At 33.7% G+C, this 14,455-nt stretch overlaps 1 protein-coding gene across 1 annotated transcript in view; it reads right to left on the reverse strand.

Annotated features, from left to right (window-relative positions):
- The window catches only part of MRPL13 (mitochondrial ribosomal protein L13), a 34,368-nt gene that overhangs the window by 17,080 nt on the left and 2,833 nt on the right, over positions 1 to 14,455 (reverse strand). Inside the window, exons 3-6 of the mRNA XM_062568409.1 lie at positions 12,108 to 12,201; positions 10,360 to 10,420; positions 3,512 to 3,598; positions 1,862 to 1,983 (exon numbers count right to left, since the gene is read on the reverse strand). Coding sequence (XP_062424393.1) covers positions 1,862 to 1,983; positions 3,512 to 3,598; positions 10,360 to 10,420; positions 12,108 to 12,201 — 364 coding nt within the window. The remainder of the gene's footprint in view (positions 1 to 1,861; positions 1,984 to 3,511; positions 3,599 to 10,359; positions 10,421 to 12,107; positions 12,202 to 14,455) is intronic.

The following is a 14,455-nucleotide window of genomic DNA, read 5'->3' on the forward strand; positions in this document are numbered from 1 at the left end:
GAATACAAATCCTATAAATACATGTGAAACAGACATCTGTAATATTTATGACTGAGATTTCTTAATTGTTTCTCTCTGGCTTGAGCAGTGAGAGCCTGTTGGTATATAAAAGCAACTGTGCACACACCTTTCTTTTGAATTACAAGTAAATCCTTCCCAAGCGTCCATTTATTTTATCCTATTACAGATTTTCCTTTGGAAGAGTTCCATCTCTTGTCAATTGATCTCTGCAGTTCACGGAGGGCAAAGCACTATTTGTATGTGCTTTATAATACAGAAAATACACATTATGTTTTAAAATGTTTCATTTACTTAAAAGAAAAAAAAAAGCTTTAATATAAATTTTAACCTCCTCCCCTACTGTGAAATTTATAGTGTGAAATTCCCCTTCACTTCATTAATTCAAATTTTATTTTGTTCTTCCAGATAAACTTTACCTTCCTAATTAAAACACAATTCCCCCTTTCTTTGTATTTAAAGTCTTCCTTTGTTTGAAACAGTTACTGGTTTTTGAATTGTATAATATTTTTTTCTACTGTACAATCTTGTTACTATCTAGTCTTTACTAGCTAGAAATCTAAACCTCCTAATTACCACATACTCCTCTCCAATGCTGTTCTAAAATCAGCCAGACCTGAAAATTTGCACCAAACCTGTTAAATACTCACAATAAAATACAAAGGGTTCAATTCTGCAAAGTTCTACTTTTAAGTTCTACTGATCTTAAGAAGATCAAGTGATCATTCAGCTATCAAGACACTTGAGAGATTGTATCTCAGGCAGACTCATGGGATAAGGCACTACTGTTTCAGCAGCTGACCTCTGCCAACATACAGTTAATGCCTGGTTCAATGGGACTACTCAAAAGGATGAGATACCACTTGAGGCTTATACCAGGACTGTTCTCTAGGATCACTGTACAAATAGGTATGCAGGAACACTTTTCTTTTACAGGACAAAGAGAAGCAGAAATTCAATCACCTTTTAAAAACTACTATAGTAACACAAATCTAACTGAAGATAGAATGCTTGAAAATTAGAAGATATTAACAGCTTTGTGGAATAAAAAAATCACTTGTACTTAACCAAACACATTATTCAAGATCATCAAGGTGGTATCGGTGTTAACCTATTTACAGCTCTGCCCAGTTCCTTACTTATTACATTTCTTCTTGAATTTGACTACAATATTCAGGGAAAGGGGCATACTTTATATTCATTTCTGATGTCTACCACAATGAGATCCTAAACATGACCCTCAGAATGAAGACAAGAAAATCACACTGGTACTAATCAGAAAGTGTCATGAATGCAATACATTATTTTCACTAACAAGTTGACTTAGTGTTGCATTTGGTGCTATTAAAAAAAACCCATCATTCATATTTCAAACAAATACTATGGAACTGATTTTGCATACTGAAAAGAAAGTACTTATCAAAATAAACATATAGGTGAGTACCCTGCCAAAGATCCATTCTCCAAGATCTGATTTGGCAGAACTCTTTCCCACTTTATTAGCAAATTGAAAGATGACTTTATGTAAATTACGCCCTCACAGAACCACGTGGGGTTTCCTTTGGCTATAGCTAATAATTACATACTATAGAGCACATACTTATAGCTCAAAGAGAGTAAGTGAGTAAGCATTTACTCAACTACACTTTGACAAAGTAAAGTTGAGAATACCATTTTCAGGAGCTTTTCAGAAGTAAGAAGAAAGTGGCAATTCTTTGCTTCCTCCCTCCAAAAAAACATGACTTTAAGAGATAAATCACTACTTTTTTCTTACTCATATTGTTAGAGGCCAATACATCACATATTCAGTCATGCTTCCCTTTCAAAAATCTAAGATACTTACGGAGCCCAAACCATTGGAAAGGCAGCAATTTCTTCTGGCGTATATTCATCTAACCTCTTAGGCACTGCACGTGGCTGAGGAAGCTCTTCCACAAGATTTTTCTGTATATCTTCTGGGATAACCTAAGGTGGGGGAAGCACAGTCTTAGCTATCTGCTTGCTAACAAGTAAATCTTTTGCACAGCACAAAGGCACTAAAGAAAAAACATTAAATAAGTATTAATTTATGTATATGCCATATTTTTCACATAAAGTCAGTCACTAGTTCCAATTCTGCACTAAACGATTCAACTTACTTTACATACTTGGTGCTAACAACTTCAACACAACTAGTTTCACTGGCATTTGAAGACACAAAATATATGGCGTCCTCAAAATAAACACCTGCAAAATAGTTTTAAAAAGCTATCTTCAATCCTTACCTACAATTTTATGTATCAAAATTCATGATTCATGATTCTCAGAAGAACTGAGCAGCAGATGGGCATTAATGGAAAAGAGCTAACAGTCACAAAAACACCACCAAATTCAAATTGATGGTATATTTCAAACCACCTATAAACCTCCAGAAAAATGCAGAAAAAAATTCTCACATTTAAGATCTCACATTGAATATTTACTTTCAGAAAATAGTAAAAAAAAAAAAAAAAAAAAAAAAAAAAAAAAAAAAAGCAGCCCTGTTACACATTCCTTGGAGATCAAGCCTGGACATAAACACCAACAGTGTTGCCAAGTAATCAAGGACAACAACAGTGGAATTGATAAGGTGGAAGCAGAGAGGCTTAAGAGAAATGAGATCCAGGCCATCTGTACTAGATGCTGCATCACAGTCACCACTACTTTGAAAATTGTAAGTCTGCTTCTAAAAAAAGAGAAAAGGGTTAATAGATTATTGGCTATGGGAACTTAATGTACTGTGTAGTGGCTCACAAATGTAGTGAGAAGAAAATCAAGTAAGTTCTTCTGTAAAAGAAACAGGGAAAAAAGTGATAGGATTACAAAGCATTAAAACTGGAGAGAAAAGACTGACCACCTTATCCAGCAAACAAAAAAATGAACCCTATCTTACTGGCTAGCCTCCCTGGGTAGTGGAATATTCTTACAAATATCTATGCTGGAGAAGATGTGGCTCAAATCCCTACCTGTATAAAGGCATTATGCTTCAGAATTTGCTAAAAACTTTTTCTCTCAGAAAAGCATGCTTGGGGAAGCTGCAAGTCAAAGTTTTCATTATTTTCATGTACTTTTCATGTACATTTTCATAACCTGTGAAATCTTCATTTTGTGGCTTTTAGTAGACATGAATCTTCTGTTACAACTATTACTGCAGAGTAAGCAAATCAATCTGTCCACCAAATTTTATTGACACTACTGTTTTTCACACTAAATGTTGAACCTAAATTCAAAAGACTAATTGTCATGCACATCACAATTTTGTGAAATAATAAAGTATGAGCATATCTGTATTTACACACATATATAAAATGTGTCCTGTTTTGTTTTTTTTTTTTTTTTTTTTTTTTTTTTTTTTTTTTTTTTTTTAATTCATCTATCTTATGCCAAGTAAGAGATTTGCTCCTGCTAACCTGCCCCTCTTCCCCTCCAAAGCAAACAAGAATGGAAAGGTAACTCTGCATAACTACTGACTCACATCATCTGGGAACAGGTGCAACCTCTGCATCATAGTTCTTCTCTGAAGGTTTTTTGGAAGCATTCTATAAACAGTCAGTTTAACAATCTGAGGAAAGAGAAAATGGTAAAAAAATATATATATATATACACATGAGAAAGTCTAGAAACAAAGGTAAAAGAAATGTTTCCCTTTGCTCATTCCACTAGACTCTGAACCTCTTCTCAGTCGACTTCTTCCATGCTGAAGAACCCTAGTACCACATTTTGAAGACGCTCTACACATACTGTTCTGGGTAAGGGAACACTCTCCCAACAAGATCAGTCATATAAAAAATGTCAGCTTAGAAAGTTGAGAATTATATTTAGTATTGTCGATTACTAACTAGAAGCAGCTAAACTATTAATTGAGATTTTAAAAAAGCCAAATAGGTGTGTTGCTAAGTAGGCTGGAGTGTGAATTTACAAGGCCCTGATACTCTGCAATTTTAATATTGAGCAATTCAAGGTAGTTTACCTCAAAGCACGTAACAGAAGGCCATGCGGTGAGCCAGGGCAGAGAAGATAGTACTGGAAAACTTTAAGCTTCCTTCGTTGCAATGTCATCCTCAAAAATCCAAAGCAGCCCCAAATGCTACTCTAGAAATGACTGAGCTTACATCCAGCTCCTTGCCCAAAACTTTGCCTACAGTCAAAATTCCACGCTAACAGACTTAACTGATGTTGTATGGTTGCTTTTGCTACCCTAGTAAGCTAGCCTAACATAAAAGGCAGTATCAGCAAGCAGTATTTATAAGTTGTTAAGTTAGCTACAATAGCGCTCTCCTATTACCTGGACATGGTTGAGCATTACTAAAAGTAAACGAACCTGAAAGAGAAAGCCATGGAATTGCAAGAAAAAGTGCAGCTGAGCTCAAGTAAAACCTGAACCCAGATTCAACGATCCCTGAAAACAATAGATCATGCTATTTCTTTAACGGAAAAAAAAAATTGTTCTATAGGTCAGTAATATACTTTCAATACAAGACAATTCCTAATAATGCTTTGTTTGTGATTATGTTTATTTTAGACTTCTAAAATAACAATAGCATAATTTTATATCAGAGGTGTAAAAGTGATTTTAGTGAGATTTCATACTGGCAAAGGATCTACTCTCAGTTCTCACTGCAACCTTGATAATAGTTCAAAACTAATTAGTGGAATTTAACAATTTACTCAGTTATTTGTGGATTCCCACTGCCTCCTCCCCAAGTCATTTGCTACTAAAAAGCTGTAAAATTCCATATCCTCATAAATATTCACTCCTATTTATAAAGACCATGACATCTCTGCCAGGTAAAGATGGTCACATGTATATCTCCTTTACAGACACAAGAGCATTAAGATTTGGGGATTTTTAAAGCACTGTAATTACAATATTCCTTTTGGCTGTAGTTACAATTATCTTCTCCAATACTGCAACACCTTTTTCCTAGTTGGCTAATTTACATATTCTCAGTAGAAACACGCTTTTAACCATACTGCCATACAGAGTTATGATTCAGAGTTTCCAGTTTACTTAAAGAGCAAATACAAACAGAAATACACTAAAGGCAACTCTAGTAAAATTCTGGAATTTTCAGTTCTTTACTATCATCTCTACACATTTTCTGAGTAGGAACAAACTAAAAAATATATGGCTGCTATGCAAATTGAAGGCCCAGAGACCAATTCCTGGAAAAGAATGTCTGCCAGATAAAACCTACTTTAAAGGAGGAGATACCACTCTCAGTCTTGAAAAGTACAAAGCAAGTGACCAAAGTTCCAGAAGAAAATTTACCACAATGGCTGAAATAAGTTCAGTAATTGCTAGGAAGAGAAAGACATACCACTCCAGAGAAGGACAAAAAGTGATTAACTGCTGGGCATACTGAGAAAAACTAGAATTTCAGGAGATATATCAATTAGCCAGAATTGCAGCATGATACAATAGCTTCCTGCTACCAGTTCTTGGTCTACTCTGTACATAGTACTGTTCACGTCACTAAAATTATGTAAGGATACATAAACCTTCAATAGTCTGCCTTTGACAGTTATGAGTAACGCAGCAAAAATGAATGTACTTAATATTGCAACAGGAGTAACTCAGTCATAAGTGAACTGAACTTCCCTTGCATGCCATTTTGCTTTTCACTACTGCTCAGCACTTAAAAAGTATAATGCATTCTCTGAACGATTATCAGTGCCTTGCAAATCCAGGCCCCAAATAAGAACGCAGTAAGACTTTGTTTAAAACAAAATAGTGTTTATTTTTATTCACTTGGAAGCAACAGATCAAGCCAACTCTAAGTCTTATTTAGAGCACTAAGAAATTTTAAGATACTAGATTCTAAAACAATACTCTCTTCTCCATGCCATACTAACTTCTGTGCCCCGACTAATCCAGACTTTGAAGTTTTGTCCTACTTAATTAAAACACATTCCCTAACCCACAGTCATAAAAGAAAATTCTTTTTTCTTTTTTTTCTGTTTTATTAACAGATCTTTAATACATGCATATTACTCTACCAACTATCCCTTGTTTTCCCTGATGCAAAGAAAAGAAGCTTTCAAATATCAACAGCAAGATTTAACCACATTTTCTGTCCAAGTTTTTCTTCAAAGGTCATTATTCTGTTGCTATAATGGCAAGCCAGTACATGCAAGTGGTTGCTAAAGAGCATTCAAAAGCAGAATTAGAATGTTTTAAGCCCTTTCATATCAGCACCAGCAGCTGAACAACACTGACACCCCCAGAGGCTTCCTTGCAGCCTATTTCCATTGAGTTACCCTGTCTTGTTTAATAATCTTACTTAGCAGGTAGCATTTATTCTGAATATTGTCCATTATTTCCTTGTCAGAGGCAATACAGTCCCTGCACATTGCAAAAGCCAGTCATCTTACTGAGTATTTGATACTAGCCAATTTCTTTTTTTTACCTTCTCAGATCTATGACAGTTAAAAATATATCTTTTAGTCTTCCCACATCAAGCACTTAGAAGCCTAATTTTGAAAATATTGATCTCACACCTACTTGTATTTATCCAGCTAAACAAGACTTCTGCAGATATTATTTTAAAAAAGAAACCCCCAAACTCCTATGCATTTCAAATGACTGCATCTCAAATAAAAAGTTTTAACTGATTCCTTTATTTTTGAAAGGGTCTCTCTTGGAAAAGTAAACACAGCCAACCTTTCAAACAGATTTTTCTTAGCACTATACAATGCAAATTAATGCTGTTCCTAAAGGAGTAGTGTGGTAGCATACAAAATATTAAAATTGTATAAACCTGAAAAAGAGACTGTTTCAAACTACAGTAGATTGTTATTATGCTGCACCTAAAGAGCATATTTAATATTCTAGTGTACGGGTAGTCCAAGAATTTACACTAAATCTAAGTCAGAGAAAGAAAAGGTTGAGCATGAAAAAGCTATTTTTTTATTCATTAAACTCTTCTTGAAAAAGTCTGGCCAGTCCCAATAGAAGAGAGTTAATTCTCTGCTATTCTCCAGAGTAACAGATAACTGCAAACATCAGAAATTTTACAGACACACGCACACACATACATATATGCAGGAAATCAAAGCTGCTGAAGGTAAAAATGTGCTAGCTTGTTTAAAGTCTTTTTGGCAGTGTGCTGTAGCTTCTACCTTTCCATGAAAACAAAACTTTCCAAAGAGGTGAAAAAATCAGCACATGGTTAAACATCCTATATAAAACATCAACTATGCAGACTTCTTTTTGTATCCACTGTTCCGCATGAACATAGAAGATTCTTAAAAGTGAAAATAATAACATTTTGTCTAGCTCACAGGAAGCAAAATTATATATCTGAGATTAAACACTTATAATATGCATACTTTCTTCTGAACTGAGAAAAAGAATAAAAAAAGTAGTCAAGCATTGGAAGAAGTTGCCTAGAGAGGTTGTCCTTACAAGCTTTCAAGGCCAGACAGGATAATGACTTGAACAACTTGGCCTGACCTAGAAATTGATCCTGCTTTGAGCAGGGATTTGAGATCTCCTGAGGTCCCATCCAACCAGAATCATCCTATGACCCTACAGAAAAAATGTGCATGCATTTTCAAAATTTAGCATATATCTTTATTGAATGCTAACTACTATCTGCAAAGAAAATGAAATTCCAAAGTTAGTAAGATACAGAGATTGAGGTCCATCTCCACAGAGTGAAATCATCAGGGCATCATCCACACTTTTGAAGGAACTAGAAAAGATCAAGGATCGTTATACAACTATAGTGCAGGAAATTGTTCTAAATTCTGACAACTGTGGTTATGACTTTCAGCCCTGCATGCAAGCATACACCATATCACTTTGCATCAAATTACTTATTAAAACCTACTGTTTTATTCATCAGCTGTGTATCAGCTTTTCCTAAAACAAGTCTACATGTATCCTAGAAGCCACATTTGAAAAATGTGAAAATTTGAAAAAAATTGTAATGAAAAAATAATTTGTGTGTTTGAATTCAGATGGATGTAATCAAAGATAAGGCTAAACAGAATTAGAGTCATACTGTACATGCACACGGAGAATCTTACAAGTTTAAATCTATTTTTACATAAACTGGAAATCATCACATTCATTGCAAAGTCCACACAAGTTTACAGTTGGTTTTATGTCAACATCCTTTTCTTTGAAAGTAGCCTCTTCCATTAAATAACTTAATTTCTATATCATGACTATTCCCCAAAATAATGTTTACTCATCTAACAAGTTCTATCTAGACAAACTAGCAGAAGATTACAGGAATTAGGGCAGAGAAAAAGTACTAGCCTCCAGAATGAAAATAATGCTTTACAGAAGTAAGATTTTGATTCCTGGAAAAGGATACATTCTCCTTTGTACAGCCGCCTTAATTGCACTGGCTTCAGAGAAATTGGATTTAACCTAGTTTAAAGAGGTCCATTTTAAATTTAAAAAAGTAAAATAAACTGGTATATAAAGCCTCTACAATAACTATATGTCATTTACATCATATTTTGAGGATCCAAATGCTACTTAGACAAGGCACTGGCCTTCTTCACAGAGCTTAATAAAAACACCATCATAATTTCCATCTTTATCATGTTTAAATGCATGTCACACCAGAACAGTTCAACTAACAAACAGATGTTACTAGTCATAATATCACTTGCAAGTCAAAAACCAAAACAGCTATATACATAGCTGAGTACGTAGCTGAGCTATATACATAGCAGAGTATGTATACTGCCAAATGACCACTCACCACTATTATATATAGTATGACAAAAAATATGTATCAGATACCTTCACAAGAGGGACATCCAAACACTTTATCTTGAATAGAATGAAAGAGTTAATTGTTGAGGGCTCTTCAGAATTCTGTTAAAAAAGTTTCTCTTGCTAAACTAAACCGAGTCTTGAGCCACATCACCATTTGCTGCGTCTCTGTCCAACATTTTTAACTATTGGCAACGCATTTAATCCTTCTCTGTTTCCAGAGAAATTCATCTACGAGTCTGGCAAGAAAGAAGGAATTTTGGAACAAATGCCAGAAGGTAATTTATAGAACATCCAATTCTCAGGGCCTACAAAAGAAGTTGTGTTATACTGCCTCCCAGTGTACAGCTTCTAGCTGAAGCACAAATGAAAAAGGTTGAAGAATCCATTTTAAACACAGAATTACTGGTAATTCCAAAACGGAATTACAATTGTGCTAGAGGCTGCTCTCAAAAGCACTTCAGTTCTTTTGAAAATTTCCACACAGAAATATTGAACCATGGAATTTTATTTTACCATTTCATGATTTCAATAAAAAATAATTACTAAACTAAAATAAACAAAAAGACAAGCAAATTCATTTTGCGGAGACTGCTTTTTTTACTCTGTGCTTATACAATGTTTTGTAAGCAAGCTGTGATTTCCAAATCATAGATAAAACATCACTAATAAAAAATTAATAATTTTGTAGCAGATACATATGGAATACTAAAAATACTTCCTCCTTTTTCTAGAGAATTTATAAGATGTCCTAAGACAAAGCATCTGTAAGTCAAAAGCAAACATACATATTTTAACCTCAGTGGGCTTCATATCGTATTCTGAAACACTGGCACATAGAGAACTCAATCCTCCAACAATGAGGATTGAAAATCCAGTAAAAGCAAAGGAAAACATATGAGCTTTGCAGAATTTTGTAATGGCCTAGGTCAAAATTTCAAAACAGAAAAAAAGTTCTTATCCAGAAAAGGTTCTTCTTAGTGCCCTGTTTTTGATCGGTAATAATGAACACTGCTAATATTGTCTAATACAGACAGTTATTAAAGGTATTTAAGTTCAATGTAATCACCATTTCCAGCTCTCTCACAGACCATGAATACACAGCATCACAGAGAAGATTAAAACAGAACATTTAAACAAAATTTACAGTTGGAATTTACTGGTAAAAAGAGGCAAGTATATTTCCTCACATTTTTAAGATCAACTTTATTCCTGCTAGCTTTTAAGAAAGTAGTAAGCTCATTAAGTTGAAGTACAGCTTCGCTAAGTCTAAGTCGGTTAATTTATAAGAAAGGTCAGACCTCCGAAACGAAAAGCAAGTCAATCAGACAAAAGCGAGTGAAGGAAACAAATCTGATTTGCCCATTTGCACAGCATGGAAGAATCAAGAAAGTGCACAAACTACAGTCCAACCTCAAAACATACTGCTTACAAATACACTGTCACAAGCCAAAACAGCCACTGGTAGAACGTTTTTAAATTAGCTTTAGACAAGCTGCTAATTGCATCTCCTCTGTTTAGGGGAACTAACTAAATGAAAACAAACCAAAATGTACAAATGAGAGGAAAGAAGGAGAAACACTTACAGCAGTTGGATCCTTCATATGGAGCTGAGTTGCTGTCACTTGTTTGAAACCACCGGGATATCTAGAAGAACAAAACAAATATATAAAATTAAGGCTATATGCTCAAGTATGATGTTAACACAAATATCACTGTATCTTAAAAAACAACCTTATAATGTGTCTTACTATAAGCTCACAAAAAAGGAAGTTTTCATGAGCTCAACAACTACTTTATATTAGAAGCAGTTTGTTCTGCCAAGCATCTAAGTTTGGAACCATTTATTACTATTTGTAGTTCTTTATTCATTCACTTGAGTACTGAAAGATTATTATTTCACAGGCAGATGAATATGTTGTTAAATATACCACCTCAGCTGCATAATACAGTGGGAGTAAGCTATAAAAAACTTCAAAATATTCAAAATGATCAACTCACAATCAGACTGGGGCTAACATACCTGAGATAACCGTTTTGAATAAAACTTATTATTTTCTTAAATTTTAGCCATGCCTTATCATGATTTGGCATATCTAAAGTAATAAAACATGACTTCACATAAATAAAAGTGTATTGGAAAGTGTCTATCTTTTAAAGTCTTTGTGATTTGATGAAATTGTGCTAATTCACATATAAATACATACTTTAAATGGTACAGTGATGCAAGAGATTAAAAAGATGTCAGGTAAATCTGGGTTAAATTTCAATTTAATTACGTTATTAAGAACCAACCTATGTGAATGCAAATAAGCCCCACATCTGTTAAAACACCTCAACATACAGAGCTACACGGATTTACATACTTATTTTAGCTGTACAATTCCTTTCACTTACTCAAAACCAATCTAGCTACTTACACTAGCACTTTTCACAAAATACTTGTATGTAAGTTTCAGGTAGTCACAGAGGTGAGGGAGGAAGAAAAAAATCTGTTTTCATCAACTTTGAACATGAACTTTTCAGCAATTCTACAAAAGCTTCAGGACTGAAACACCAGTACTAGCAAAATTAGTTCTCAACAATTCTCTCAACATTGCTTATTCATTTCCCAACTGCATACATTTTAACACTTAAGAGATTAATTATCTAGTGTTATCACTGTATGAAATAGGAGCAGCTGTTTTTATTTGATTTAACTGATCACTGCAATACCGCCTGTAATTGATTATTCCAATTTCAGCTATAAATAAGTTAAGTCTGTCAGAATATTGCATTATATAATATTATGGCAATATTCTATACATATTCATATCTTGAAAGTATCGCACTTCTTACTAATTTTAGGAGAAATTTAAATCTCCTATAAACACCAAGTATGTGTTAGTTTCTCTTTCTTTTTTTTTTTTTCTGTCCTCTGATTCAAGGATATGTCAGTTTTGATACTTACTGTTAGTATGGTAACATAATTGAAGATGATGTCTGTATATATTTTAAATGTACGGTGATGAGAAGAATGTCTTTTACTGCTTAGTAAATAAACTAGTTCTAATTTTGGGGTTTGACTCCACACAAAAGACTCTGGTTCACCGAATTTATTAACTTGCTTCGTTGCTCTCACTTCTTGTGAGGCTGATCGTACATTAGCAATGTACACTACAAAGAAAAGTTTGCATCCTTTTTGAATATCTTAATACAGACAAACACAAAACAGATAAGGAGCTATTCTTTTTGAATCAACCTGCTACAGAAGACATTAGCTACTAAGAAAACAGAAGATCAATGTTAGTGCTAACTCATTGGAATGTCCATTAGGAAGTGATTTAACACTTACCCAGTATGTGAAGAGTATACTTTCTGTTCCCATTTGTTACCAGAAAAGGCAATATGCCTTGTATTTATTATGACAATGTGATCTCCACAGTCACCTACAAGATAGAAATTAGTGGAAAATATTAAGAAAACCACAGCAGCAATCAACAAAAATAATGGCTGTAAAACACACACTACCTAAATAATAGTACATACATTCCATCTGAGCTTTATGAAATGTGTAAGATTGAGCCTTCTGAGTCACTCCATCCAAAATTGAACTTTAATATCAACCTTATTACTATTTTTCTTAGGACTCTTAAGTTAGAAGGAAGGTAAAGCAGGTAAAATACCGTCAGACTAGATAATTAAACCATTGCAATTATTCACATAAGATCTGCAAGTCTGGCTTACAGGCAAGTTCATTATTTTATTCAACAGATTATATTGCATATGCACCTACAGTTCAAAAGCTGAGCGTAAAAAAGTAAAGATCAATTCCACACATATTTAATGTTGTTTAATTTTGTTTTTCTTACAGAACAGTAACAACGTTTACTGGAAGACTGAATATTTTGGATAAGTAAAATAATTCTACTGAATAATCACAGCCTAAGTCTAAATATAAATAGGAAACAAAGAGATTTCAAGTAAAAGTTAACTGCTGGGAAAAAAGATGCTCACCAGAGTCAAGCAACAGTGAATGTTATAGTAGATACAGATATGTTTGACATTTTTTGTGTTAGATCAGTAACTTTCACAATAGTTTTTTTAAATACAAAAATCTACATTCTAATAGTAATACTTTGCCAGTAACAGTTACTTCAACAGACCTTCTTTACTAACAAAATACTAATACAAACTTTACTATCTCAAAAATATTTTCTGGAAAAAAGATGTACTTCTTCATTTTAAAAGTAATTGCCTGATCGTTTGTATAAGCTACAACCACTCATTCAATCAAGTGGAAGAAGATTTGTCCGAAGTTCATTCCCACATGCAGTACCATATTAAAAACTAAGTAAGTATTTGAAGAGGCTTTATGGATGAAAGCATTTTTGAACAATTGACAAACCAGCTACACTAAAATGCACTTAAAACTAGGCACACACTTTTTATAAAAGCCTATAATTCAACAATGCAATCATACACTATTTAGATTTTTTACCCTTTCATAATCTTGTGATCCTTTACAGCCCTACTCACAACTACGATTACACTGCAAGCAGTTTCAATTTGTCTTTTGTGATGAGCCATTCATCATTGGCAGATCAATTCTAAAAAGAAGTTTGTGTATAAATTAATTTGAAAGGGAGCTAAGATCTGATTAGACTTTGTGCATTTTTTGGTTTCTTCTATATTTGGGAAGATGACAGAACAAGTGAATCTAAGCTAACTCTTGCCAACAGTTCTCCACTTGAATAAATACTGAATTAACAATTCCATTCAGTGATATACCAGTTATAATCAATACAGAGCCAACAGAAAAAGTTAACGGGGATACATACTCCCTACATGAATACTGAGTACAATCTGTTCTCTTTATAGTAGATCAAGTTTCTGTATAACTAGTCTCCTTTGAAATTTCAAGTTAATACATTATTCTCCACTTGTTTTTTAAACAGTGTTGCTCCCACCACCTCAGGAATAGCTGCACTCCACAAAAAAGTAAAAAAAAAAAAAGAAAAAGAAAAAAGAAAAAAAAAAGAAAAGAAAAAACCTTACTGAATGAAAAAAACAGTCAAATCACATCCTATTTTTGAAAAATATTCAAAAAATCATGTAAAAAACTGTTCTTTTAGACTATTTTCACATCATAATATTGAATTATTCTTTTGTAAAGTATACTTCTTCAATAAATACACAAGACCAGTACATCTTATTATGCTACATACTACTTGCTACATGTAACATACGTTTTGTACCTCCTCAGGTGAAACACTTTGTGAGTCCCTGCAATAATTCCATTCTATATCAAGAAAAATAATTTTGAAAGTGAAGATTTATAAATTTTCAGTAATTCTTATCTCACAGTAAAAACCACATGGTTCAGGTACATATATTTTAGTGGAGGACTAAACTGAAGACAGGCATCATACCATCAAATACTAGCTCATGAGAATGACAACCTACATGCCAAATCTTTCATTTTAAGACAAGTCTTAACTTTTCTTTTAGCCGTTATAAGCTAACATTGGAAACTAGAGTAACACCTGTGCTAGATCTGGCGTGCAGGACAATTTATCCGGTCTAATCTTCTCCTTTAAGGATGCAGAGATCAGCCATCTGAGCAGCAAATACTTCCCAAACAACGTAACAGGTTCACCTGCACTTACTGACAATCCAATATAAAGAACTCTGCTGTCCATG

This window comes from Rhea pennata, chromosome 2, assembly GCF_028389875.1.
Source record: "Rhea pennata isolate bPtePen1 chromosome 2, bPtePen1.pri, whole genome shotgun sequence".
In the NCBI taxonomy this organism is placed as follows: domain Eukaryota; kingdom Metazoa; phylum Chordata; class Aves; order Rheiformes; family Rheidae; genus Rhea; species Rhea pennata.